This window comes from Carcharhinus amblyrhynchos, chromosome 6 (assembly GCF_965287045.1).
Source record: "Carcharhinus amblyrhynchos chromosome 6, sCarAmb.v2.hapA, whole genome shotgun sequence".
NCBI classification, from domain to species: domain Eukaryota; kingdom Metazoa; phylum Chordata; class Chondrichthyes; order Carcharhiniformes; family Carcharhinidae; genus Carcharhinus; species Carcharhinus amblyrhynchos.
In genome coordinates, this window is record NC_137329.1 from 82,285,596 (window position 1) to 82,312,811 (window position 27,216).

General features: G+C 41.4%; 1 protein-coding gene across 1 annotated transcript in view; it reads left to right on the plus strand.

Annotated features, from left to right (window-relative positions):
* LOC145344501 (V-type proton ATPase subunit S1-like) overlaps positions 1 to 27,216 on the plus strand; it is a 41,027-nt gene that overhangs the window by 10,903 nt on the left and 2,908 nt on the right. The window contains exons 4-9 of the mRNA XM_080191679.1: positions 4,621 to 4,802; positions 8,897 to 8,937; positions 11,608 to 11,693; positions 15,729 to 15,970; positions 20,543 to 20,605; positions 26,063 to 26,300. Of these exons, the coding sequence (XP_080047805.1) occupies positions 4,621 to 4,802; positions 8,897 to 8,937; positions 11,608 to 11,693; positions 15,729 to 15,970; positions 20,543 to 20,605; positions 26,063 to 26,300 (852 nt within the window). The remainder of the gene's footprint in view (positions 1 to 4,620; positions 4,803 to 8,896; positions 8,938 to 11,607; positions 11,694 to 15,728; positions 15,971 to 20,542; positions 20,606 to 26,062; positions 26,301 to 27,216) is intronic.

Below are 27,216 nucleotides of genomic sequence, written 5' to 3' on the forward strand. Positions count from 1 at the left end.
CTGGATCTCTCCAGGGAAATGCATCTCACTATCATGGATACCATCTACTTCATGAATCTTGCTACCGTTCAAAGGCTTCCCTTTGTGCAAATCCTATACAGGTTTTTTGCTACAGCACACAGCCTGGAAATGGCCCATCTTTCTGCATAAGCATCATTCAACCTCTTTGGTAGGACAGTTTTCACATCTGTGTTTATCCTGCCACACCAGTTGCAGTTAGCTGGGGCTGTTGATGGACGCTCTTCCTGTCTCCCCTGCCTCTTTACAACAGTTTCGCTGTTTTTCACTGTTCTTAAATCTGACATACTCTATTGAGACAGCTGCTTTTGATCCAGGCTTGCCTTGTCATCTCAGTTCACACATCGATTCTGTTCGCTGATCTCAGCTTATCTGTTTGGTTAAATTGCCTTTGCTAAGGTTAGATCACCTCTCGACTGTAAATGGTCAGACATGGAATCATCCCACACTCCCAAGGTCATTTTGTCTCTACTCAACTCAACTTTTAGCTGCCATGCCCACAGTTCTCTGCAAGTCAATACAAGTCATTTATAAATGCATCAACACTTCCATCTTGTCTTTTGGTATGTTTGTTAAATTTATTCTGTTCAACAATGGTATTCTTTCTTAGATTGAAGTGTATATCAACTGCTTTGGTAAATTCGTCATACGTGGCTTTCCCCTCATCAATACCCTATCTGAACTACAACTAGAAGAGCATCAACCATCTACAACTCGCTTCAGCTTTTTTTGATGCTGTTCTGAAATCCTCAGATACTGATAAGGTCTGAAAATACTGCATACACCACCTTCCCGCAGGCCAGATATTCTGTATGCCCAAGATAATGTATGTAATTGAAGATTAGGGGTTACAGCTCATTATTCCTCCCATGTAGTGTACATGCACTCAACATCAATGTTTAGAATGAGATTCTTGATCAGTGAGAGCATAGTTGATTTCAAGTCTACTGATCCTTACTTTTTTAAGTAAAACACATCTAATCAAGTCAGAATGAGTGAATTCTTCTCTTAACAAGTGAGATTTCAACAATTCAGTGTGGCATCTAACAACTAATCACTGCATACCTAATTGAAATGGCCATAGAATTCTTACAGTGCAGAAGGGGGCCTTTCAACTCATTGAGTCTGCACTGACTAGCTGAAAGAAAATCTTATCAAGGCCACCCCACCGGCTTATCCCCGTAACCCCACGCGTTTAATACACCTAATGTAAACATCTTTGGACACTATGGGATAACTTAGCATAGCCAATTCATGTAACCTACACATCTTTGGACATGAAGGGACAATTTAACATGGCCAATCCAACTAAGCCTGCACATCTTTGGACTGGAGGAGGGAACCAGAGCACCTGGAGGAAACCCATGCAGACATGGGGAGAACGTACAAACTCCACACAGCCAGTTACCCAAGGCCAGAATTGAACCTGGGTCCCTAGAGCTGTGAGGCAGCAGTGCTAATCCCTGTGCCACTGTACTGCAAACTACTGCAGATTACCACGCAATTATTAAGTCAGCATAAACTAACAACATCAGCCATGAACTACTGTCCATGATGATTCCAAAAGAATGTACACTTATCAGCATAAAACCTCTCCCATAATCATGGATTTTAATATAAATGAGCAATAAGAATGATATCCACTGCTGTGACTTGATTACAAAGTTCAAGTCACTGATAAACCAAGTGTCATTGGCAACACAGGACAAGATAATTGATTTCTCACAATTAACCTATGTCTAAACATAGGTTAGAAGTGACTAAAGAGGTTAACCGTAAACTGCTGAATGCTGTTTCAGTTAACTGTCTAACCTACTGCAAACCATTAAATCAGCTTCAAATCAGGAGAATTATTCCTGATGTTGACAGCACAGATGACTAAGGGCACCTGTCCTTGGGTTGAGTTCCACTTGTGTAATGAGGTGTGACTGAACCCATTGCTTCAAGATGACCTTTCTCCAAGCCAAGAAATTAAAACTCGCAAAATGTCACAAAACGGCATTATGGAGAATAAAAAGGAGCTCGCTCCTGTGGCAAATGGAAAACAACAGAAAACAATAGGAAATACCATGCTCATTAAAACTCTTGAAGTGGCTTGCAACTAGTCATCTCAAATAGAATGTACTTAATGGCTTTTGTTAGCATTGCTCAACCTGACGCTTCTTCAGGACAAAATAACTGACTCGCTTTGAAGGGGAAACAAAGAGGAAGAAAAGTTCTTCTTCTTGAATGAAAATGTAGAAATGGACATTCAGAATCTGAGCTGGCAGTAATTTCTCTGTGATTGAAATTATGGTGTGCGCATTCAAATATGGGAGCAAGAGGAAAAAGAAAATCACCCAAGATAGCCAAAATATAGTAAGAAGAACATGCGAAGGCTGGAAACCTGATAACACTGACAGCTTAACTTTAAATAATTTAGTTTATGTTGCAATTGCCTTAATTAATGTGTCATTTTGAATTACTTATTTCATTTAGAGGGTCAAACAACTGATTAACCCCAAGGCTTAACCTTCACAGGAAATATGGAAGAGTGGAGAATCTCAGGACTGTTAGCCAAACAATGGTGATCAACCATTTGTTTATCTTCAAAGATCTTTGTTCTGTGTTACTTACTGGAAGATGGGAACTAAGATTCTGATTTGTACTTTATCCTTAGACTCAGTATATTCAACTCATTAGTTGTAAAGATTGTGAATTAATAACATTTATATCTGTAATGCTGTATATTTTCTGTCCAGAGCTTAATGTTATGTTATAGTTTACAGCTCTGGTATGCAAGAAATTGAGGAAAAACTTGTAGAACATATTAAGGGAAATTGGCCCCAGTTGTACAACCTGTGAATGCATACAATAAATGATTTAACACAGCAGAACTTGGAATTAAAAGTTGCAGTCGGCTATTTGGCCCTTCTGCTATTCAAAAAGGTTACAGATCAATGCCATTTTCCTGTACTGTCCACAAGTCCCTTAAGAACCAACACCCTACTAACTTCTTCATTGAATATATTCAATGAATGAATACTCACAGCTCTCAGAGATAGAGATCTCCAAAGATTCCTAACCTTTTAAGTGAAGAGAATTCTCTCATCGCCATTGAAACTGGTCTTGACCACACTCTCAACTATATTTTTGTGGCATTGTTGAAAACTGTGGCAAAAGATACCACTGTGACCTTCCATAATTTTTGTTTTGCTGTAAAGTATTATTAAATGCATATTGTAATACTTGGACTGTGTAAGCAGATTGTAAGATGTGAAAATACAGAATCATAGAATTTTAAACACCTAGGGAGGCCATTCAGCCCACTGCTATCAGTTTGAAAGAGCTATTCAGTCTAGCCCTGGGCCCAAGCTTTCCCCGAGAATCCTACAAATTATCCAGCTTCAAGTACCCATCAATTTATCTTTTGGAAGTTTCTATGGAATCCACTTCCACCATTATTTCAGCTAGTGGTCTGGATCTTCCAAACAGCAGCAGTCATTCGGTTTGGCACTGCACCCAGAAATTTTCCCGACCCAGTGCTGCTCTGCATTTGTTCCAGGGTTTTCCAAACCCAATTATCCTGAAATTTGAAGCGCAGCATTACTCAGAGAACTGCTATCAGATTGTAGTAGAGTAGGGGAAGTATATGCAAATACATATCATACAACCCTCAGCAGCAGGGCAGACCAACGAGTGGAAACCTACTTGGCTTTCCTATATATTCATAGAAAGGTCATAGAAAGATCTTAAAATCCCTACAGTGCAGAAGAAGCCATTTGGCCCGTCAAGCCTGCACCGACTGCAATCCCACCCAGGTCCTATCCCTGTAACCCCACATATTTACTCTTCTAATCCCTGACACTAAGAGGCAATTTAGCATGGCCAATCCACCTAACCCGCACATCTTTGTTCTGTGGGAGGTAACCAGACCACCTGGATGAAACCCACGCAGACATGGGGAGAATGTGCAGACAGTCACCTAAGGCGCTGTGAGGCAGCAGTGCTAAACCATTATGATACCATGCCACCCTACTCCATTACTCCATCCTAATTTTTGAAATGGAAATGCAGTGGTATTCTTTACTCCAGAGTGCAATGGAGCTGGAACACTAAACAAATTTGAGGAGGAGATTGATTGGTTTTCAATTAGTAGAGGGTTGAAGGGTTATGAGGAGCAGGCAGGAAGGTAGAGATGAGGCCGAGGTGAGATCAACCATGATCATATTGAATGGTGGGGCAGACCTGAGGGGCTGAATTGCCTACTCGTTCTCCTAGTTCTTAATGTTACGTTCTTAGGTTTAGGAGACATTTTCTGTTTAATTCCCCTCCAAGCATAGAACTTTAAATGTTTCTTAACAAAGGCCTCACCAAATATTACACCAACTTTAGATTATGTGCAGAATTAATATGATTAATAGTAAAGGAATAAATATATATTCAGTCTGTGTACTCCTAGATCTAATAACAAGCAGAGAAAATTATACTCCAAAGTGAATTAAAATATCTCAGCTTTGCTGAGTGAGTTTTTTTTTATTATCAGATTTTTTGAATGTTCCCCTTTACAGATTTGTGACATTTATTCTTGAAATCTGATTAGTGGAATATACTTTTTTCCAGCAATTGCTTGAATCCTCAAACTCATCCCTGGTTCTGCCAGCTGTTGACTGGAAGGCCGTGAAACATCTGCAGGAAAATCAAAATTGGACCAAAGTTCCAATTGACCATTTTGAAGACACTGACTTGGCTATAGATCCTTCAAAACCAAACTTAATCATCATAAATTTAAGACCAATCAACAGGTATGTGGCTACATTCCGAACCTTATATATATAGGCACCCATCTTTTAAATTGTGACTCGATATAAAATCATAGAATCTACAGTACGGAGACAGGCCCTTTGGCCCAAACAGGTCCATGCCAACCAAAATACCCATCTAAACTAACCCCATTTGCCTGCCTTTGGCCCATCTCCCTCTAAGCCTTTCCTATCGATGTATCTGTCCAAATGCCTTTTCAGTGTTGTCAGTGTCCCAGCGCAACAACTTTCTCCAGTACTGTGAGAATCCCTTCAATAAATTCCAGCAAGTATTCAGCTTTGATCCTTTCATTATCACTGAAATAAATGTTAAGTTATGAAATAAACATGCACATCACTAGATTTCTAAAGTGTTGAACCTGATGACATACAGTAAATGCACTTAGTTCATTTATTATTTGGTACCTAGTTTTGTGTCCATTAATCGATAATGTGAGAGGACTTGGAGCCAGAGGGAGGCTATCCCAATGAGGAGAAGGACATGAAATCCTGCACTGCATTCTCCAAATATAACGTTCTGAAGTTCTGTCAAAGATACATTGTTGGAACAGAATAGAGAAAGCATCACTTCTTAATTAAGTCCCTGTTTAACCTATAAATACTTCATATTTATTCAGTCTTGAAATAGATTGGTACCTTTCCATCTGTGAGAGTTGATGGGATTGCAGCCTCAGAACTTTGGCGAGGCCGGCTTCTGTATATTTTTGATGGCTGAAAATGTGATTCTGGAAAGGTAAATCTGTCAAAAGTGCCATACGAGGTTGGTTCTTGCCAGTAATTTGAGATGATCCCTGCCAATGCCTTGTTTGCAGGGCTGGTATCCGCATTGGAATGCAGAATGATGATGACTGCATACTTAGGAAAATGCTATATGGAGAGTTGCCAATGCCAACAAGGCAGGGTGCCCAAAGCTCCACCTCAAGGATGTTGTCAAAAGAAACAGTAAAGCCCCCGACATCAATCATAACAAGTGGGAAGACAATTCATTTTGTGGCAGTGGGATTTTCTAGTCCTGCCGCTATCAACAGGGTTTCCTGTTGTTCAAACCCTCTGTCATTGGGGAAGCCATTGTCATGACTGAAAGATCCCGCTGGGGGACGGCCAGAACATCCCACCCCACGTAATACAAACTGGAGAAAGATTCAGACGAGATTTTCTGGCTATTCCAGCCAACAAAATCTTCCAGTCCCGCCAATGGTGACCCCCCCCCATGGGATCCCCAGAGGCAGATGCAAACAATGCAGCACAAAGCCGCACAGCTGCCTCACAGCACCAGGGATGGATTCAATTCTGGCCTCGAGTGACTGTATGTCTGGAGTTTGCACATTCTCCTCGTGTCTGCGTGAGTTTCCACCTGGTGCTCCAGTTTGCTCCTGCACTCCAAAGATATGTGAATTAGCTGGATTGGCCACACTCAATTACCCCACTGTGTCAGGGGCACTAACAGTGTAAGTACAACGAGTTAAGTGGATAGGACCTGGGTATGATTATTGTTGGTGCAGGCACAATGGACTAATGGCCTCTTTCTGCACTGTAGGGATTCTATGATTTTAAAAATGGGGAACTAATCTGCCCTTTGAGTCAAACTCTTACCTTAATCATGGAAATTAATGTAGAATATTTTGGTAATTTGAATAATGCCACTGAGTTTTCTTGACAAACGAGCAAATTATTGTGATATTTTCTAAACTTTCACACGTTTCTTGATATTTCTAGTTTCCAGAGCTGAGGGAATAATGTTTCCTGCAGATGTGTATTTATTATGAAGCTGAAGTTTTACTTATTCATTTTCAATTGATAGAAGAAGCATAATTTAGTTTCCAGGATCCAACAAAAAACCCTTCAGTGTTTCATTGTCAATATAGACAGCTCGTGACTGTGTGCTGTCGAGATAAGTGAACTTATCCATAGCTGACAGATTCTGGTCATGGACTGAAACCTTGGCTGGAGATAGAGCTTTCCTGAGTAGGCCGGTACTTTACTTCACTTTTCTTTGTGCTAATGGTAAGGCTGAAGTCCCATGTGTTGGGCATGCCGGAATTTTACAACTTGCTTGGGCAAGGCTCGTAAAATCCCGCCCGAGGCCAACGGAGAATTCTGTTCCACGAGCCTCACCCACCCCAATTCCAGGGCATGGCAGTAAAGTTCTGTAAGTGTCCAGCTCTGATCCAGCAGGTTGTTGACACATAAAAAAAATCATAAAATATGTCCTTGGAGACCTTTGTCTTTGCTTTTAGTCATGTCTGATTGATTAGTTCCCTGTCCATGTAATATTAAGGATCACCACCATGGAAGATATCAGGGTACCCTTGCATCCATCCTTAGTACAATGAGTGTCAATCCTTGCTCTGTACTGCCATCTCTCACATTTCACCAAGAGAGATTTCTTCTTGACTGCTTGCTTGAGACTGGAGATATTGAGGTACATTTTTAAAAATGTCTTCCCACGTGGGTGTCGCTGGCTGGGTCAGCATTTATTGCCCATCCCTAATTGCCCTTGAACTGAATGGCTTGCTTGGTCATTTCAGAGGGCATTTAAAAATCACATGTAGACCAGACCAGGTAAGGGTGGCAGATTTCTTGCCCTAAAGGACATCATTTCACTATAGATTATTACCCTGGGTGTCCGGATTACTGGTCCAGTGACAATGCCACGACACCACCACATCCCCGGAGGACCAGTATGTCCTGGGAATATCCCAGAGGATAAATCTTGATGGTCAGCTTTGATATTATATAACAGAGGTCAGTCCAACTGTCAGCGCCACATAAGGCATTTGTTACATATCCTGCCAAATGCTCTGCCTGAGGATGGCATAGCCAATTAGATGCCAATACGTTAATCAGGTGTGCATCCAAGATGTCTTGTTATGATTATGGAAAACTGTATTGATGATTAAGGCTTCATGCTTAACACGTCTTCAGCAAAGGAAGACCCATTGCTGTTGCAGCTGTCAACCCCATTTTCTTTTGTTGATGACCCCTTCCCATGCCTAGTGATTGGCACAAGCTCTTTCTTTGAAGTCAACAAGAATAATAAGCTTGTCTGAGCGGAGGTTATTGCAGAATTTATCCTTGACTTTAAAGTTTAGAGTTTATTTGTTAGTATCACAAGGTGGTTCATGTCATTAAACCAGTTTCGCGCCAGTCTTCTTTTCATGCCTATTACAGAAGAATGTGTAACCAGTAGCAATATCCTTGAGCTGACCTGTCAGAACTTCTGCATTCCATTCCTGTTTTCCTTCAGTGAAAAATGTCCAGATGGCTTGAACCATTTGTATGCAGTTTCACATCTGCAGCCCCCTGTGAATCCACAGCTGACGCTATGTTGCTCGCCCAGCACCACACGACTTGTGACAAATAGCTGTTAGGTGACAGATGATGAACATGACTTGCATGTGAATTGGATTTTCAGCCGTCTCACTCTCTCAATCTAACTTCTGTTGGTCCTGTGACAAGATGAATCTAGGTGGCTGAAGATAGAACCGAATTCAGCAGATGATCAGGACATCTTCTGCGTCGTGTCAAGCTTTACGTGTTCCACAGCACGGAGCTGACTTGCCTTCACAGCCCATTGGATCTTAATTTGGTCCCATCTGCCCAAATTAGAGACTGGAACAGTTCAAGAAGGCAGCTCACCTTCTCAAGGAATGGGCAATAAATGGTGGCCTTGTCAGCGAAGCCCACATTCCTTTAATAATTTTTAAGAAGTATTTGTGTGCCAAGGTAGACAAGTCTCTAAGTCACTGAGGCTAGGACACCCAACCTGGTGTGACCTGCCATCAAAGCAGTTTACCAGAGTATGGCTGCTGTCACATGCCAAAAACTACTTGAATTCGCAGGTGGGCTGGATGAAGGTGAAGACCAATACAGATTGAGCCATTTCATAAAACTGTAGCCACCCCACCTATAAAAGATGCTACCCTTCCCTCACACCCAGAGTTCAGCTTCAGGCAGCCATGAATGCGTTTTGAAACATCAACTTCAAAGAATGCATGTAACTAAATTATACTTGGCAATTATTTTAATAATTATTACGGTTACACAATGATATTAACAAATGTCTTAATTGACAGGTCAATTGATTTGAAGTTGGCACAGACTTTAGCTGACAATGGTAAGATTGATTTTTTCTAAGTTTGAAATGTTAAAGACTGAATATTTACCAATGAGTTTTGAGAGATGTACTTAAATAGTGCACAGAGCACAATCATTAATGCACAAGCAAAGCTAGGAGGGAGGAGGGTTTTGCTAGAAAATGTAACATGACAGAAGTAATAGTGAAGATGTGAATGGCACAGTGGTCACCACTGCTTCCTCACAGCACCAAGGACCGCGGTTCAATTCTCGGCTTGGGTCACTGTCTGTACAGAACCTGCAGATTCTTCCCCTGTCTGCATGGGTTTCCTGCAGGTGCTCTGGTTTCCTCCCACAGTCTGAAAGAAGTGTTGGTTAGATGCATTGGCCGTGCTAAATTCTCCTTCAGTGTATCCGAGAAGGTGCCGGAGTGTGGTGACTAGAGAATTTCCACAGTAACGTTATTGCAGTGTTAATGTAAGCCTACTCGTGGCATGAATAAATAACCAGATTTGCACTGGAGAAATATTAGTATGAGATGTTCTTCATGCTCCCACTGCGATGGGGCATAAACCTGATTACCATCAATTTAAATGTATTTAACACATCTTTTGGGGACATCAGATAGCCATCTCCCCCTCCGCCTCCAGTGTGACATCACGCAGGCAGGAATCATGACTCTTCTCCAGCAGTCAAGATGAGCAGGGCAGGGAAACTGAGGCCAGTGTAGCCCTCAAATGGTTAGGGACATGGCAGTGATGTACCCTGGCACTGCCACCTGGCATCCTGGTGTAGCCAATCATGGTCAATGTTTAAAGGTTGGTTCTTTTCAATAGCTCTTTTAAACAGTTGTATAGGTAATTTACTATTAAACATATGGAGAACAACACTGAAGAGACAGAATTGTTAACAATATTGGCTAACATGGGAAACCAGGAGGGGAAGTCGAATGATTAATAATTTTTTGGGAATAGGATTGAGGGAACAGGAGAGTGCGTCTTATGTATGTATAGTTACTTTAGAAAACAAATGGCTAGATATTGAGGCTTGCAACAAAGAATTAATTACTTTTTATAAAAATAAATGAATCAAAAGTTTTTGAGAAGGAAATCTAGTGTTTTCAGAGTCTGATGAATAATGATTATACATCTCTTGATATCAATGGCCCTGTTATTAACATGAGTTATGGCATAATTTCACATGACTCTAAATGTTCTCTCAAACCAAAAGAAATAAATGTTCAATTGTGTTTAATTCTGTATAAATTATGTCATTGTTAACTACTTATTAAGAAGCTGCTTTCTTCACAATGTAAATCCTTAAACATGATCTTCCAGTCCAAAGATAAATAGGTGAGCTATTGTCTACTGAAGATTACATTATCTAATTACAACGTTTGTTTATAATTGAGTGGTAAATCAGTATTATTGTTCCACTTGTCACCTTGCAAATGTGTTTCGCTGTAATTCAGAATTCTGAGCAAGCTTAAAACAAATTGGAACTGGTTTCAACTGCTTTCCCAGAGATTAATTTTAAATTGCATTCCAGGGTCGATGAAAGATGGGATAAACTTGCATCACCTTTCCACTTTGCACTGTACTTGTGTAAGGTGAGATATGGGTACTCTGAAGTGAATAAAGCAAGGAATGGAATGCATCTTTGTTTGCTTCATTCCATAGCATTCTGGAAGTGAATTTCAGTGAGACTGTGATGTAAATTAGACAAAGTTTTACCATCAATATTACTTGCAACTCTCAGCACTGTTTATTCACCCACCACCACCCATACTCTCCACCCCATCATCACTGATCTCCTCCAAAAAAGTAATAACTAAAATCACATGTAAGTTTAAAGCTTGCTATCCCATTTCATTCTCTAGCTGGGTCTCTTCTGCTGGCAAGACAGTAGTTGGTTTGATAGATTTGCTGACAAGTTCTCAATGTTGCATTATCTTCTCTGTCTACCCAAACACACCACCTCTCAGTTCAATATTTTAAGTGTCCAAGCAAAGAAGGTGTTAATTCTCAAAACTGTTACACTAATGTGTTGTTGGAACGATTAACTCATCAGTGTGTGTAGAGGTAGAACCATTCTAATTGTTCTCATTCAATATATTTAAAAATTGGGTTGTTGTTCGTCCATCGTCATCGATGAGGACCTCAACACCATTAGTCATTTGGAAGCTGGTTGCGGTGTGTCTGAAGCTAACTGATCAGGCCAATTCAGGCACGGAATGTCCTGGCACATATTGGACAGACTTGTGTAGGCACTGTAGTTGTTGTGCTGGTGGCTCTGGACTTGTGCAGCTTGCGCTTAAGTTGTGCTTCAGCGATACACCTTGCTTCGTAAGCTCGACAGCCTTTGTGGATGAGGCAACGCCAGGTAGGGCGATTTTGTGTCAGCGTTTCCCAGGTGGTCAAGTACATGACATTGTACATTGTACTTCATGTAAATGTCATGTGCTTGACTGCAAAATTGTGAACTTTAACCAATTATATTTGGGAACTTATCTGTATCAACATTTACGAGTGAAAACTCAGTCCAATATCTCATTTCAGATGAAGATTCATTCAGAAAGCCCAGGCTGGTATTCATTCGCAGCATGTTGATAAACTAAATGCATTTCAATGATGTTAGCATTGACTGACCTATTTTCGTGTTTAAATGTGTACGTTCTGAATTTCATAAATCATTTAAATTCCATTTCTAGATAAACTAATTGGAATGGCAACTAGTACTTTGAGGAAGAAAGGACTCCACTTCTCTGTCGTTTATACAGCTCTGAGGCCTAGTGTGGTGAGTAATAACACAGAAACAAGACTTTGGAGTTCCAATTATGGCTGGAAGTTCTTTCATGTGTAGCATTAACCCATTAGCCATTCATACGCTAACATAAGTAGTTTGAACACTTGAGTTTCAAGAAATGTCTCAACTCTCTACGCCAACACTGCATCTAAATATTTTTATCCTCTCCCAATCTTGATTTGATGTGGTACCCCATTTAAGAATGTAATCATTCTCAGACAGATTGCATTATGTTGAAAGAACTGACTAATAGATTGAAAGTACAAAACTATAGGCAGCAATTGTAAACTCATCTAAGCATTTGTTACATTACCGGGAATGTAGCTGGATCCATTAGGGACCAAAGTGACAATCTGGGCAGGAATTTCTAGCCACGCTCACCCGAAGGCTGGAAAATCTCATGAAGTCAACGGATCTTTGCACAGTCTGTGACCCATCTGCTATGATTCCTGTGGCAGGTGGGATGGGAAAATTCTGCCCCTGTGTATGGAGTCCAAGGTGAAGTTTTAAATGAGATTTTTCCATCTATGTTCACGATGCAGAAGGATAATGTAGATATAAAAATCAGGGAGGTAGACTTTGGTATAATTGAACAGATCAGCAAAAGGTGGGAGGTATTAATGGTTTTAGTGGACAAAAAGTGGATACATTTTCAGGCTTAGATGTGATGTATCCCAGGCTGCTGTGTGAGACAATAGAGGACATTGCAAGGCCTCAGATGATAATTTTCAAATCCTCTGTGGCCACAGGAGAGGTGCAAGAGAACTGGAGGACAGCTAATGTAGTATTATTATTCAAGAAGGGAAGTAGGTAAGAAACAGATAATTACAGGCCAGTGAGTCTGACATCGGTGGTAGGGAAATTATTGGAAAAAATTCTGAGGGACAGAATTAATCTCCACTTGAAGAGGCAAGGATTAATCAAGGATAGATAGCATGGCTTTGTCAGGGTGACGTCATGTCCAACAAATTTGATTTAATTTTTCAAGGTGGTAACTAGATGTGTAAATCAGGGCAGTGCAATTGATGTAGTCTAGACAAACTTCAGTAAGACTTTTGACAAAGTCCCACATGAGAGACTGATCAAGAAGATACGAGTCCATTGGATCCAGGGCAATTTGGAAGATTGGATCCAAGATTGTCTTAGAGGCAGGAGGCTCTAATGGTCAAAGGTTGCTTTTATGGTTGGAAGCTGCAGAATTCGTGCTGGGAGCTTTGTTGTTTGTAGCGTACATTAACAATCTGGACATGAAAGTAGGAGGCATCAGTAACTTTGCAGATGACATGAGAATTGATGGCGTGGTAAATAGCAAGGAGGAAAGTTTAGGTTACAATTCGCTGCCCGAGGCAGAGACCCTAAATTCAAGTACTTGGATCTGCACCTAAGGGTTGTAAACTACAGGGTTATGGGCTGGGCGTAGAAAGGTGGGATTAGAAAGGGCACCTGGGTGTCCTTGAGCTGACATGGACAAGAAAGGTCAAATGGCCTCCTTCTGCGCTGTAACTTTTCTACGGTTCTATGGTTTGACTCCTCTGGGCTAGAGAAGAACTTGGAGTGGCGGGGAAAGGATCCAGTTGTCAGCATCCATATAGTAAAAATTATATAGGAAGGGTTAAGAAAGAAATTCAGATGAATATGTGCAGCTAGAGATTAAATTAAAAAGCAGAACCACAAAGCTGGTAATCTCTGGATTACTACCTGAGCCAAGTACTAATTGCCAAAGGCTAAATAAGATTAGAGTTGAATGTGTGGTTCAAAGATTGGTGTGGGAGGACTGGATTTCGATTCATGTGATGCTTGCAATAGTAATGGGAAAAGAGGGAGCTGTACCATTGGGATGGCCTCCACCTGAATCACACTGGACTGGTGTATTGACAAATTATATAATTAGGACTAAAGAGCGGTCTTTAAACAGAATAGCTGAATTACAGGCTGGGGGTGGGGGTTGGTGCTCATGTGAGAAGAAATTTGGAAACCTAAGAGAAAGAATAAGGCAATAGTAAGTGTAGAGTGCAATGAGGGTAATAATAACCAGAGCATGCCAGGAAGTGACAGAGTCGCTTGCACACACATGTGAAGTACAGAATAAGAAAGTCCCTTCGTTCCATCAAGCTTGATCTTTCAGGAACCATGAAAGGTTTACTATATCATGGATTGTGTCCCATCTACAACTCTGAATAATCACAGTGAAACTTCCAAAGCAGTGAATTTGTGAAGTTTCACCTTGATTCATGAGCGAGTGATCTATCCTGTAACAATCTAGTAATGCACCCTTCATTCAAAAAGCATCATTAATATTCTCAGCAGCACAGGTTCTACTGTATTTATTGTAGTTTCAGAGCATCTATGACTAAACTTGCAATCTGTAATCTCATCGTGTGTCAGATATTCAATCGGTTGTACATTAAAGGAATTAGTCAGAGCAGGACCAATTGCTTGTTACTTACATCTATTCACACATTTCCACTCCTTTCTATTTTATTATCCTAGTTTTGACTTGTTAATATTGTATTCGTGAACTCAAGTACTCTTGTTCCTATTCCTTATAGACGTTGTGCATAAATGATGATGGGCATTGGCAATGGCGACATTTATCTGTTGTCCCAGCAGCACTCGACTTAGCAGTGGCTAATGCCTGGACTATAGGCAGTCCCTGAAGACAAAATGCCATAGTTTCTGGAGTTTTTTTTAGTTTGATATATTACTATCACATGTAATGGTATACAGTGAAAAGTATTGTTTCTTAAGCTATACAGACAAAACATTCCATTCATGGAGAACGTAGGAGAGAAGGAAAAGAGAGTGCAGAATGTAGTGTTACAGTCATAACTAGGGTGTAGAGAAAGATCAACTTAATATAAAGTAAGTCCATTCAAAAGTCTGATGGCAGCAGAGAAGAAGCTGTTCTTCAGTAGTTGATGCGCGATCTCAGACTTGTATATCATTTTCCTAATGGAAGAAGGTGGAAAAGAGTATGCCTGTGGTGTTGAGGTCCTTGATTATGCTGGCTGCTTTTCTGAGGCAGCAGGAAGTGTCGACTGAATCAATGGATGGGAGGCTGGTTTGTGTGATGTACTGGGCTACTTTCACAGCTTTGTGTAATTTCTTACAGTTTTGGTCAGAGCAGGAGCTGTGATATAACCAGAAAGAATGCTTTCTATGGTGTGTCTGTAAAAATTAGTGAGAGCTGTAGCAGACATGCCAAATTTCCTTAGCCTCCTGAGAACGTAGAGGCATTTGTAGGCTTTCTTAACTATAGCGTTGGTATGGCGGGACCAGGACAGGTTGTTGGTAATCGGGATACCTAGAAACCTGAAGCTCTTGACATTCCATATTGATGTAGATAGAGGCATTTCCTCCACTATGCTTCCTGAAATTGATGACTATCTCCTTCATTTTACTGATATTGAGGACGAGAATATTGTTGTCGCACCATTTCACTAAATTGTCAATCTCTTTCCTGTACTGCGCCTAGTCATTGTTTGATTGAGGTCTGTCCAGGGATTTTGGCCAGCCTGGCAGACCAGGTGAGGGGGGAAGTGTGGGGGTCGTGTTTTATTAGTTGTGGGGGTTGGGGAGGATGGTGGGTGGGTGGATAAACTGGAGGGAGAAATGATCTTAGAGGGTGCGCCCGCCAGACACAGGGGACTCCCCCGAATGAGGTACTAGCCTTTCCTGTCTACCAATAGTTCAGGCAGCTGAAGCTGCTGAGCTGTTCACCTACAGACCAAAGAAATGTGGTGGAAGTGGATTGAGACCCTAAGGTGAGGAATATGGCAGGTTGGCCACCCGCTTTATTTTATGTACCACATCCACTTCGGATATACCAGCAGAGGGGCCACAAATTTCACCACGTGGACCATGAAGCAAGTCTATGCACCATGGCATCGATAGTTTATTTAGCCAAAGTAAGGACCCAGATACAGATAGCTGATACATAAGAGAGTAGGTCATTTGCCAGGGTCAATGGTTGCCAATATTTGTCATCAAAGTGCTTTAACAGATATAGTTTCTTTACTCTTTCAGGTTATTAGAAAGTCTAATGATGATTTGATTCAAGCTGGACGGCGATTAATGGCAACAGATTCAACCAGCTCTGTCCCATACCCACCCCTGAATGTGACAAATGGCACGAATACCTGCATTCTCTTTTATGCTGCCAGCCTGCAGCTAAAAGCCAATGGAACATTAATCGACTTGACCAATGAAACTTTTATTTCCAACTCAGTGGATTCCAGTGGCTCTGTATGTTCAACCACTAACACCACGTAAGTTGAAGAAATGGCAATACTAAAGTTAAAGCTTTTTTCAGCCTGAGCAGCTGAGTTTCTCCCCCCCAAACATTTTGCAATGTAAAGCCACATGTTTCTGATTAATTTTGTAACTGACTTATTTTTACCTGCATGGATATAGATTAATGAAATGAGTGGGATGAGAGAAGATTCCAGCTATCTTATTTATTTTACATTGCACCTTATGTTTTGGTAATAACTCTAAGGTATAACTCTTCCCTTGCACATAGACCTCATATTGTAAAGTTGAATCCTTTATAGCACAGATGGAGGCCAATCAGCCCTTCAAACCAATGCTGACTCCCTGTGGAGCTATCCATTCAGTTCTATACCCTTAACCTTGCAAGTTTATTTCCTTCAAATACCTATCCAATTTCCCATTGATTATTTCTGCTTCTACCACCCTTGTGGCTGGTGAGTTCTAGGCCATTACCACTCACTGTGTAAAAAAATTCTTCCTCACATCCCGTCTGCATCCCTGCCCAAAACCTTAAATCTGTGCCCTCCCCCCAAGTCCTTGTACCATCAGTTAATGGGAATGTCTTTTCCTTGTCACTGATGCAAACCTATCAACCTCTTGTGCACCTCAATCAGATCTCCCATCAATCCCTTTTGATCCAAGGTGAAGCATCCCAGCTTCTCAAACCTAACCTTGAGGCTAAGGTCCTTCATCCAAGGAATCTTTGGTAATTATTGTAGTTAAAAATTCAACTTACTTTTTAAATGTAGAGTATTTTTCTTGTAACATCAAAAACTTAAAAATTAAGTTTTTATGATTCAAACAAGGGGATTGTAGAATAGAATCATACAGTGCAAAATGAGACCATTTGGCCCATCAAGACTGCACCAACCATAATCCACCCATAAACCCATGCATTTACCTTAGCTAGTCCCCTGACACTAAGGGGAAAGTTAGCATGGCCAACCCACCTAATCTGCACATCTTCGGATTGTGCGAGGAAACCAGAGCACTTAGAGGGAACCCATACAGACACGGGGAGAATGTGCAAACTCCACATGGACAGTGACTCAAGCTGGGAATCAAACCTTGGTCCCTGGCGCTGTGAGGCAGCAGTGCTAACCACCGTGCCACTGTGCTGCCCAATCATGACACCCAACTAATAAATAATAAATGAAGTGCAATTGTTATTCACTTTTTCTTGATAGACAATATACACCTCACACCATGGTACCAGTGCGTAGACATTCTGAATGCCTGTGGAGCCATAGGCTCACCTTGTTCTATATGTGGAGAGAATCAATGTGGAGAGAATCTCCAAGAAGATCGTGCATATTGACACAGATATCAAGTTTCTACAAAGATGCAAAAAAGCAGATAAGATACCAAAAGGACTACAAACTCACTCAAGTCAACCTATAACACAGGCTATGCTGACAGACTTTGCCATCGCACCTCTCTTACACTCCTCAACCACATTGTACACCAGCTCTACAGCAGATGCCACAACCTGGAAACCAAGATAGAGTCCATATTCTCAATTTGCGCTCAGGATGCAGAAGAGCTGCAAAACATTGCCAAGCAGACGAAACAGCAGAACTAAGCCAACTACACGCTCACCAAGAACAAGAAACTTGAGAAACTCGGCATCACCACCAGCAGCAAACAAGCCTCCCCCAGTACCACAGTAGAAAACAGTACCACTGCAGGGAAGTCCATTGTCAACTTGTCAGACTACACACTTCAACCAGACGAGATCGAAGTTCTCAGCCGAGAGTTCAATTTCTACCCCACTATCAAAATGGACCCCATCAGTCACACAGCAGACACAGAGGAATTCATCAGGTGATTGAGACTCCGAGAGTTCTTCCACAAACCCCAAGAGGCCAACAGCAAACCAAGTGAGAGAGCCAATGAACCAGAACAGCTGACAGGTCCGCAGTGCAGCAACCGAAGAGGAAAGAGTCGAATTGGGCTCCTCCGGATGGCTGCTTCCCTTGACACGACATGTATACCCAAGCCCAAGTCAGGAGGTGTTTCAATGCCAGATTCATCAGTCACACTCACAAGATAGCCCCGAACGTCGCCCAAGCACAACGCAATGCCATTTGCGCTCTCAAGACCAACTGCAACATTGTCATCAAACCAGCAGACAAAGGAGGAGCCATCGTCATACTGAACAGAATGGATTACTGAAAAGAAATGTCCTGACAACTGAACATTTGAATCGGTTGCATTCTTGGACACATGCATCTCCATCAAGGATTCTCACCTCAGCGCTTCACTGTACCGCAAGCCCACAAGTAATCTCCATGATGCTCCACTTCTCCATCTTTCATCCTAAACACATTAAAGAGGCCATCCCCTACAGACAAACCCTTCATATGCACAGGATCTGCTCAGATGAGGAGGATCACAGTCGACACCTACAGATGCTGAAAGACGCCCTTATACGAACAGGATATGGTGCCTGACACATTGATCGACATTTCCGACGCACCACAGCGATAAACTGCACTGACCTCCTCAGAAGACAATACAGGACACGGTGAACAGAGTACCCTTCGTCATCCAATACTTCCCTGGAGCAGAGAAGCTACGACATCTTCTCTGGAGCCTTCAGCATGTCATTGATGAAGACGAACATCTCGTCAAGACCATCCTCACACCTCCACTATTTGCCTTCAAACAAACGCGCAAACTCGAACAGATCATTGTACTACCCAGCCTTCAGGGGAACAGTGACCACAACACCACACAATCCTGCCACAGCAACCTCTGCAAGATGTGCTGGATCATCGAAACAGATGCCATCATCTCACGTGAGAATACCATCCACCAGGTACACGGTACATACTTGTGCGATTCAGCCAATGTTGTCTATCTGATACGCTACAGGAAAGGATGTCCTGAAGCATGGTACATTGGCGAGACCATACAGACACTATGACAATGGATGAATGGACATCGCTCAACCATCACCAGGTCGGATTGTTCCCTTCTAGTCGGGGAGCATTTCAGCAGTCAAGGGCATTCAGTTTCTGATTTTCGGGTAAGTGTCCTCCAAGGCTGTCTTCAAGACACACGGCAGAATTGCCGAGCAGAAACTGATAGGTAAGTTCTGCAGACATGAGGATGGCCTCAACCAGATTCTTGAATTTATGCCACACTATCTGTAACCCTCACGACTTACCTGGCCTTGCAAAATCTCACTAACTGTCCTGGCTTGAGACAATTCACATCTCTTTAACCTGTGCATAACCCTCTCTCCACTCACATTGTCAGTACCTGTAAAGACCTGCATTCCATCCATTTCTTGTAATTGAGTCTGTGTCTATATATGCCCAGTTTGTGAACTCAACTCCCACTCAGCTGATGAAGGAGCAGTGCTCTGAAAGCTTGTGCTACCAAATAAACTTGTTGGACTTTAACCTGGTTTTGTGAGACTTCTTACTTTCTCTATAGTATGAGAGTAGCTCACTATATTCTCGACCATCCTAGAGCACAAACATTGGGAGTATTACAAAGTGAAAAACTATTGAATGGAAGCCAGTGGTACTAAAAGGATCACCGATCACCTGTAAAGTTATCCAGCACAAAGTGGGAAACGGACAAAGGGAGGAACTGACACAATTTGTTTCATAAATTTGGAAGTCCAGCTGAATTATACCCCACAAAGAGAGGATTATTTTGGGGGTGATGGCTGTCCTGCAACAAAGAGCAGCACCAGCACAGCAGGAATTAACATATGAATATTGTCTTACCTACTCTCAGGATCTGGCTATAAACCAGGAACACATTTCTCACATTCACAAGGATGATGAGTGAAATGTGGTAATGTGTATGCATTGCTTTTTAATGTTGGCCTGCAGTACTCCTGAACTACCTTTTACACTGAATTCAGTGCATAATATCATAGAGACCATGTTAGCTTTTTCTTTTTATAAATGATCAGAAATGCTTATGTTCGGCAATGGGGGCAGCACGGTGGCTCTGTGGTTAGTACTGCTGCCTCACAGCACCAGGGACTGGGTTCAATTCCGGCCTCGGTCACTGTCTGTGTAGAGTTTGCACATTCTTCCAATTCTGAGTGGGTTTCCTCCGGGTGCTCCAGTTTCCTCCCACAGTACAAGATGTGCGGGCTAGGTTGATTGGCCATGTTACATTGACCCTAGTGTCAGGCGGATTAGCAGAGAAAATATATGGGGTTACAGGAATAGGGCCTGTAGGATTGTAGTCAGTGCAGATTCAATGGGCTTAATTGTCTCCTTCTGCACTGTAGTGTTTTTATGATTCTTCCTGAGGACTATATAAATTGTTGTAAATATCATTCCTGTACTTTCTTAGGTCTGAACTAAAGTGTAAGACTAGATTTTATGTTCTCAAGTCCTGAAGTAAGGCTTGAACACATATAACTGCACCAATGTGACTTTTCAATAATATTTGTATTCTAATTTCCCATTATTATTGTTTTTATTCGTCATTCTAGAGTTATCTTATGCTTTCAAATTTCGGCTCAAATTCTTGAACTTCAGTTTTAGACTTTGCTTTGATAACGACACTTCATATTTTTATGTACCTTACTTTAGGTTATCCCTCAAGTATTCACTACAAAAAAATCCAAGTATTCATGTTAACACTTTGGAAATTAGGTAAGCTTCGCTACCGATTCTGATTAAGTGACAGAGATTTACTTTAATACAATCAAAAGGTTTTCAAAAACTCTTTAATATAGGAACTGTCTTTAAACTAGGCTGACACCAAACCTAAAATGGGATCTTGGCTACCAATATTAATGCTTGTTGTCTTCCTGGTTCAGCTACGCTTCTGGGGAGTTGGGTAGCAAAGGGCAGGCTGTGTAGAAGCAACTGAGTAAAAGTGTAGGCCCCAAAGGACATGGAGCATGCTGATTGCACCAATTAAAATCTCTACAAGTGGGAGACTTGGTCTGAATGGCAAATCTGAGAAGCAAGGAGTAGACCTGAGCCAAACTAATCAGGATTTCCATCCATCAGAGACTGAGAAGTACTTTCTTTGTGGAGGCCTTTAAGAGGATTAGGCAATTAATCAAGTGAGCAATATGTGGTCCAACTGGAGACAGGAGGAGAATGAGGCTAAAAACCTTTGGAACCAGAAGTGTGAGAAGAAACAACTTTAAGAGATTGAGGCTGAACTGGAGCCAATACTCACAACCTAAATAACACATCTTGAGCAGCAGGAAGGTGGACAGGTTAATAAGAACATGAGAACATAAAAACTAGGAGCAGGAGTAGGCCATTTGGCCCCTTGAGCCTGCTCTGTCATTCAATAAGATCATGGCTGATCTTTTTTTGGACTCTTCTCCACCCACCCACCCGCTCACCATAACCCTTAATTCCTTCACTGTTCAAAAATTTATCTATCCATGCCTTAAAAACATTTAGTGAGGTAGCCTCAACTGCTTCACTGGGCTGAGAATTCCATAGATTCACAACCCTTTGTGTGAAGAAGTTCCTCCTCAATGATGTCTTAAATCTGCTTCCCCTTATTTTGAGGCGATGTCCCCTAGTTCTAGTTTCACCTGTCAGTGGAAACAACTTCCTTGCTTCTATCTTATCTATTCCTTTCATAATCTTATATGTTTTTATAAGACCTCTCCTCATTCTTCAGAATTCCAATGAGTATAGCCCCAGTCTACTCAGTCTCTCCTCAGAAGCCAAACCTCTCAGCGCCAGAATCAACCTGGTAAATATGCTCTGCACCCCCTCCACTGCCAGTATATCCCGTCTCAAGTAAGGAGACCAAAACTGTACACAGTACTCCAGATGTGGCCTCACCAGCACCTAGTACAGCTGCAACATAACCTCGCTGTTTTTAAACTCCATCCCTCTAGCAATGAAGGACAAAATTCCATTTGCCTTCTTAATTACCTGCTGCACCTGCAAACCAACTCCTTGTGATTCTTGCGCAAGGACACGTAGGTCCCTCTGCACAGCAGCATGCTGCAATTTTTTACCATTTAAATAGTAGTCCATTTTGCTGTTGTTCCTACGAGAATGGATGACCTCACATTTACCAACATTGTACTCCATCTACTAGACCCTCGCCCAGTCACTTAGACTATCTTAGAAGTTGAAAGAGACTTTCAACATCCTCTGCACACTTTGCCCTGCCACTCATCTTAGTGTCATCTGTGAATTTTGACACAATACACTTGGTCCCCAACTCCAAATCATCTATGTAAATTGTAAACAATTGTGGTCCCAACACTGATCCCTGAGGCACACCACTAGTCACTGATCGCCAAGCAGAAGAACGCCCATTTACCCCCACTCTTTGCTTTATGTTAGTTAACCAATCCTCCATCCATGTTAATAGATTACCTACAACACCGTGCACCTTTATCTTATGCAGCAATCTTTGGTGCGGCATTTTGTCAAATGTCTTCTGAAAATCCAGATACACCACATCCACAGGTTCTCCATTGTCCACTGCACATGTAATGTTCTCAAAGAATTCCACCAAATTAGTCAAATATGACCTGCCCTTCATAAACCCATGCTGTGTCTTACTAATGGGATAATTTATATCCAGATGTCTCACTATTTCTTCCTTGAAGATAGATTTTCCCTACTACAGAAGTTAAGCTAACCGGTCTATAGTTACCCTTTTGTCTACCTCCTTTTTTAAACAGTGACATCACATTTGTTTTCCAATCTACAGGAACCTCCCCAGAGTCCAGCAAATTTTAGTAAGTTACCACTAGCGCATTTGTTATTTCCCCTGACATCTTTTTTAATACCCTGGGATGCATTCCATCAGGACCAGGAGACTTGTCTACCTTTAGCTCCCCCCCCCGGCCATTAGCTTGCCCAACACTATCTCTTTCGTGATAATGGTAGTTTTTAGGTGATGACCTCCCATAGCCCTTCTATCATCAATTTTTGAAATGTTATTTATGTCCTCCATTGTGAAGCCTCAGCCATTTTCTCATTTCCAGTTATTACATCCCCTTCTTATCCTCTAAAGGACCAATGTTTACTTTAGCCACTCTTTTTCGTTTTATATATTTGTAGAAACTTCTGCTATCTGTTTTTATATTCTGAGCTCGTTTACTCTCATAATCCATCTTTATAGCTTTTGCTATCTGTTTTTATATTCTGAGCTAGTTTACTCTCATAATCCATCTTTGTAGCTTTTGCTATCTGTTTTTATATTCTGAGCTAGTTTACTCTCATAATCCATCTTTATAGCTTTTGCTATCTGTTTTTATATTCTGAGCTAGCTAACTCTCATAATCCATCTTTTCGATAAAGCTTTCTTCGTAGCTTTCCATTGACATTTAAAGATTTGCCAATCCTCTAGTTTCCCACTAATCTTTGCCACTTTGTATGCCTTTTCTTTCAATTTGATATCCTCCTTTATTTCCTTAGGTATGCATGGCTGATTATCTCTTTTTCTACAGTCCTTCCTTATCACTGGTAAATACTTTTGCTGAGCACTGTGAAAGATCGTTTGAAAGTCCTCCACTGTTCCTCAATTGTCCCACCATAAAGCTTTTGCTTCCAGTCTACCTTAGCCAACGCGTCCCTCATCTCTTTATTGTGTCCTTTGTATAAGCACAAGACACTGGTATTGGATTTTACCTTCTCACGCTCCATCTGTATTTTAAATTCAACCATACTGTGATTGCTTCTTCCACAAGGATCCCTAACTGTAAGATCATTAATTTTTCCTGTCTCATTATACTGGACCAGATCTAGGATAGCTTGCTCCCTTGTAGGTTCCATTACATACTGTTCAAGGAAGCTATCGCAGATATGCTCCTGAAGGCTGCCTTGACCGACCTGGTTTGACAAATTGATGTGCAGATTAAAATCCCCCATGATAATTGCTGTACCATTTTTACATGCAACAGTTATTTCTTTGTTTATTCCTCGACCCGCCATAAGGTTATTATTTGATGGCCTAGAAATAGTAAGGAGAAGAAGGGAGCAAGGGCAAAATGTGGGGAGAAGGTTCCAACTCCATCAAAAAACATGAAAAAAGTTAAAAGGAAGGAGAACTCAGGAGATGTTATTAATGGAAATGTTAGAATTCAAAAAGAAGGTACAAAAATTAGCATAAGGGTGCTTTATCTGAAAGCTTGTATGATTTGTACAGGTCCCACCTACCTTAGAACTGGTTATAAAGGGACTACCCTGAATCGTGTGACTCTGCATTATCCACAGCAGCAACTCTAAAATAACAGGAACTGATGTCTAGAGCAGAAAGAAGCAAATTTTTAGAGCACAATTGTTTTTAATTCTTATGGACAGAATAGAGGATTGTTTGGTATTGTCTGATATTGGGAGGATGTGCATTTATAAGTTGAAGATTTTATAGGCCAGTTCCCATTATAAATGTGGACATCGAAAATTTATGGTGCAAGAAATGACCAGGAATTATGTTCGAATGTTCAATATTTTACTTGCTGACCTCCCATGTTATTCATAGATCATAAAGCCTAAACGTTACCCTTAAGTACAATGGGACTAAAGGCCAGGAAATAATGGAACCAAAACTTGTTAACATAAACCGATGGCACGATAGTTAGCACTGCTGCCTCACAGCGCCAGGGACCTGGATTCGATTCTAGCTTCTGGTAATTTTCTGGGCCCGACTTCACCATTGCTTTGCACCTGTTTTCGGGCGCAAAAACTTGGTAAATTCAGGCATGAGGCGAGTAGCGTGATCCATGTCAGCCTCCGTGCCTGTTGCCCCTTTACCAAGGCCTGAAAATGGTCATGATCAGGACCATGCCCAAAAAAGGGCGCAACGACCATTTAAATGCATTTGCATGCATTTAAATTGACTTAATGGACTGCACACCCAACCTTACTGACACTTACCCCTTTACTGACACACTTGCCCATCCTGAATCAGTGTGAAACAGACATGCTCCACAAAAGTCCAATTCGGCCGCTCCAGTTAGTGAGGAGATAGGTGCCTAATAACTGATGGCTCTCTGCTTGAGAAGGGGGGCGGTCTGCTGCCACTCTGCCTGAGACCAGTGGAGGGTAAGAGGGGGTCCACTGCGACTCTGCTTGAGAGTGGTGGGGGGGGTAGGGCAGAGGGACCCACAATCAGTCTGGGTGGCAGGGGCTGGGGGTATAAGGGGATCAGTAATATTGTGGGGGTGGGGCAATGTCTGTGGGGGCCAAAGGGAGGCATTATCTGGCCTGGGAGGGATGTGACAGGAGAACAGCGTTCTATCATTTTTTTCCTGCACATGCACAGTTGGAGGCACCAATCGGAGCTGCATTAAGCCCCACCTACCTTATGTAGAGTGATTCGGAATCGCTGATATTTTTTCAGGCAGAGTGTGTATGGGGACACCTAAGAACGGGTTTAAAAGTCGGATCTGAAACACACCCAGTTTCAAGTCCGCCCAGAACTTCAAAATCAAAATATCAAAATAATAAAATACGACCCTCTGTTTGGAGTTTCATGTTCTCCCTATGTCTGCATGAGTTTCCTCCAGTTTGATCCCACAGTCCAAAGATGTGCAGGTTGGATGGGTCGGCCATGCTGAATTGCTCCTTAGTGACCCAAGATGCATAGGTTAGGGGGATTAGTGGGCTAAGTACATGGGGCTATAGGGATAGGGCCTGTGTGGGATTCTCTGGAGAGTCAGTGCAGACACAATTGGCCAAATGTCCTCCTTCTGCAGTGTAAGGATTCAATGGTTCTATGATAACTCATTTTGAAGTCATTTATTTTGATCCTACTTTTCTATATTACTTTAATTTCATGTTATTACTGTTCAGTGTCATAGCATTGTACATAGTAAATCGATGAATGTGGTCTTTTTTTAATTATTGCTTGTGTCTTTTTGCTGATATTTCTCTGTCTTTCCTCTGCTTCTCACCAGGACTGTTTCTAATATGCTAATTTCTTTACTGTTTGCATTGTCATTAGAAGAAAATTTGTCACAAGGGCCTAACAATTCAGCGTTGAATCCATCACTTGAGCAAGATTTTTTTGTGGCATATTCCAGACAAACTGAATTCTTTTAAAAACAAATAATTTACCAAGCACTAAGACATTGCAAAAATAAAGCAATTTGAATGTTTTGTTTTCCTTCAAAGGTTTTTAATGAGGAACAAGTTCTATGTTGGGTCAGCTCGAAACTGGTTCAGGTTGGATTTTGTTGAAATTGTGCAGGACAAGCAAAATGTCGCAATGTTTAATGTCTCCAGTATCTCAGCACCACAGGAGTACTCCTTCCACTGTCAGTTAGTAGGGACCAGTCAGCTTTATGGTGCAACATTTATTCCTGCTAACAAGGCAGCTGAAGCCTGGACCATCACCATTTCTGAATTTCAGGTAAATAGGCAACATTGAACAAATGAACCTGTGCAACTCTTGATATTAACAAATGCAACTGCTGATTTAATGATCGACATGAAAAATGCAAAAGTAGTTACTTTCTACCAAACTGTACATTATATAAACAGCAGTAAAACACTGCAGATGCTCAAAATCTGAAATGAAAGCAGAAAGTGCTGGAAAATGTTAGCAGGTCTATCTGTGGGGAAAAAAAACTCTTCAGAACTTACAATATTCATATGTCTTTTGAAAACAAAGTAGAAAATCGATCAGGAAATATTATGATTTAATAATCAGCGTACTAGGGACTATGTATTTGGAATCTCTGGCTGGCGAGAAAAGTGATTTTTCACACCTCTGTGAGAGGTATGAAACCAATGTTTTGATACTTTCCCTTTTTGCTTGTTTAATTCTGTTCTGTATTCTTGTCCTGAGATGTGTCATGCTCAAATTGGGTTCAGTGAATCTATTTTTTGAAAGTGCGATCCTATAGAGAACTATCTGTTTAATAAGCAAAACCTACCTATTGGGCAGATGTAGTAGCAATTTTAACCAAATTAGTGGACTTTCAGGATCTGAAGCATGTGAGTTATGTCCAAGAGCTAATTTCATTGCCTGATGATTTTACGATTTTCCAGTTGATAAATCCTACTTCTCATCCATTGCCAGGTGGTGAGGATAAACCAATCAGCTTGTTTGGTTATATTAAGTCCCAATCAGGTTGGATAACTGCCATTCTCATGGCCTGGCCCAAAACGCATGCATTGAATCAACTCTGCTGAGGACTATCCTCAGCACTGACCCATCAAAGCAATGCCTCTTTTCATTGCTGCCTATCTCCTGGGAATCAGACCTCACTTTGTGAAACTCCAGGACAAATCTGGGAAGGTTGGCAACTCAGTTCTTGACTCAG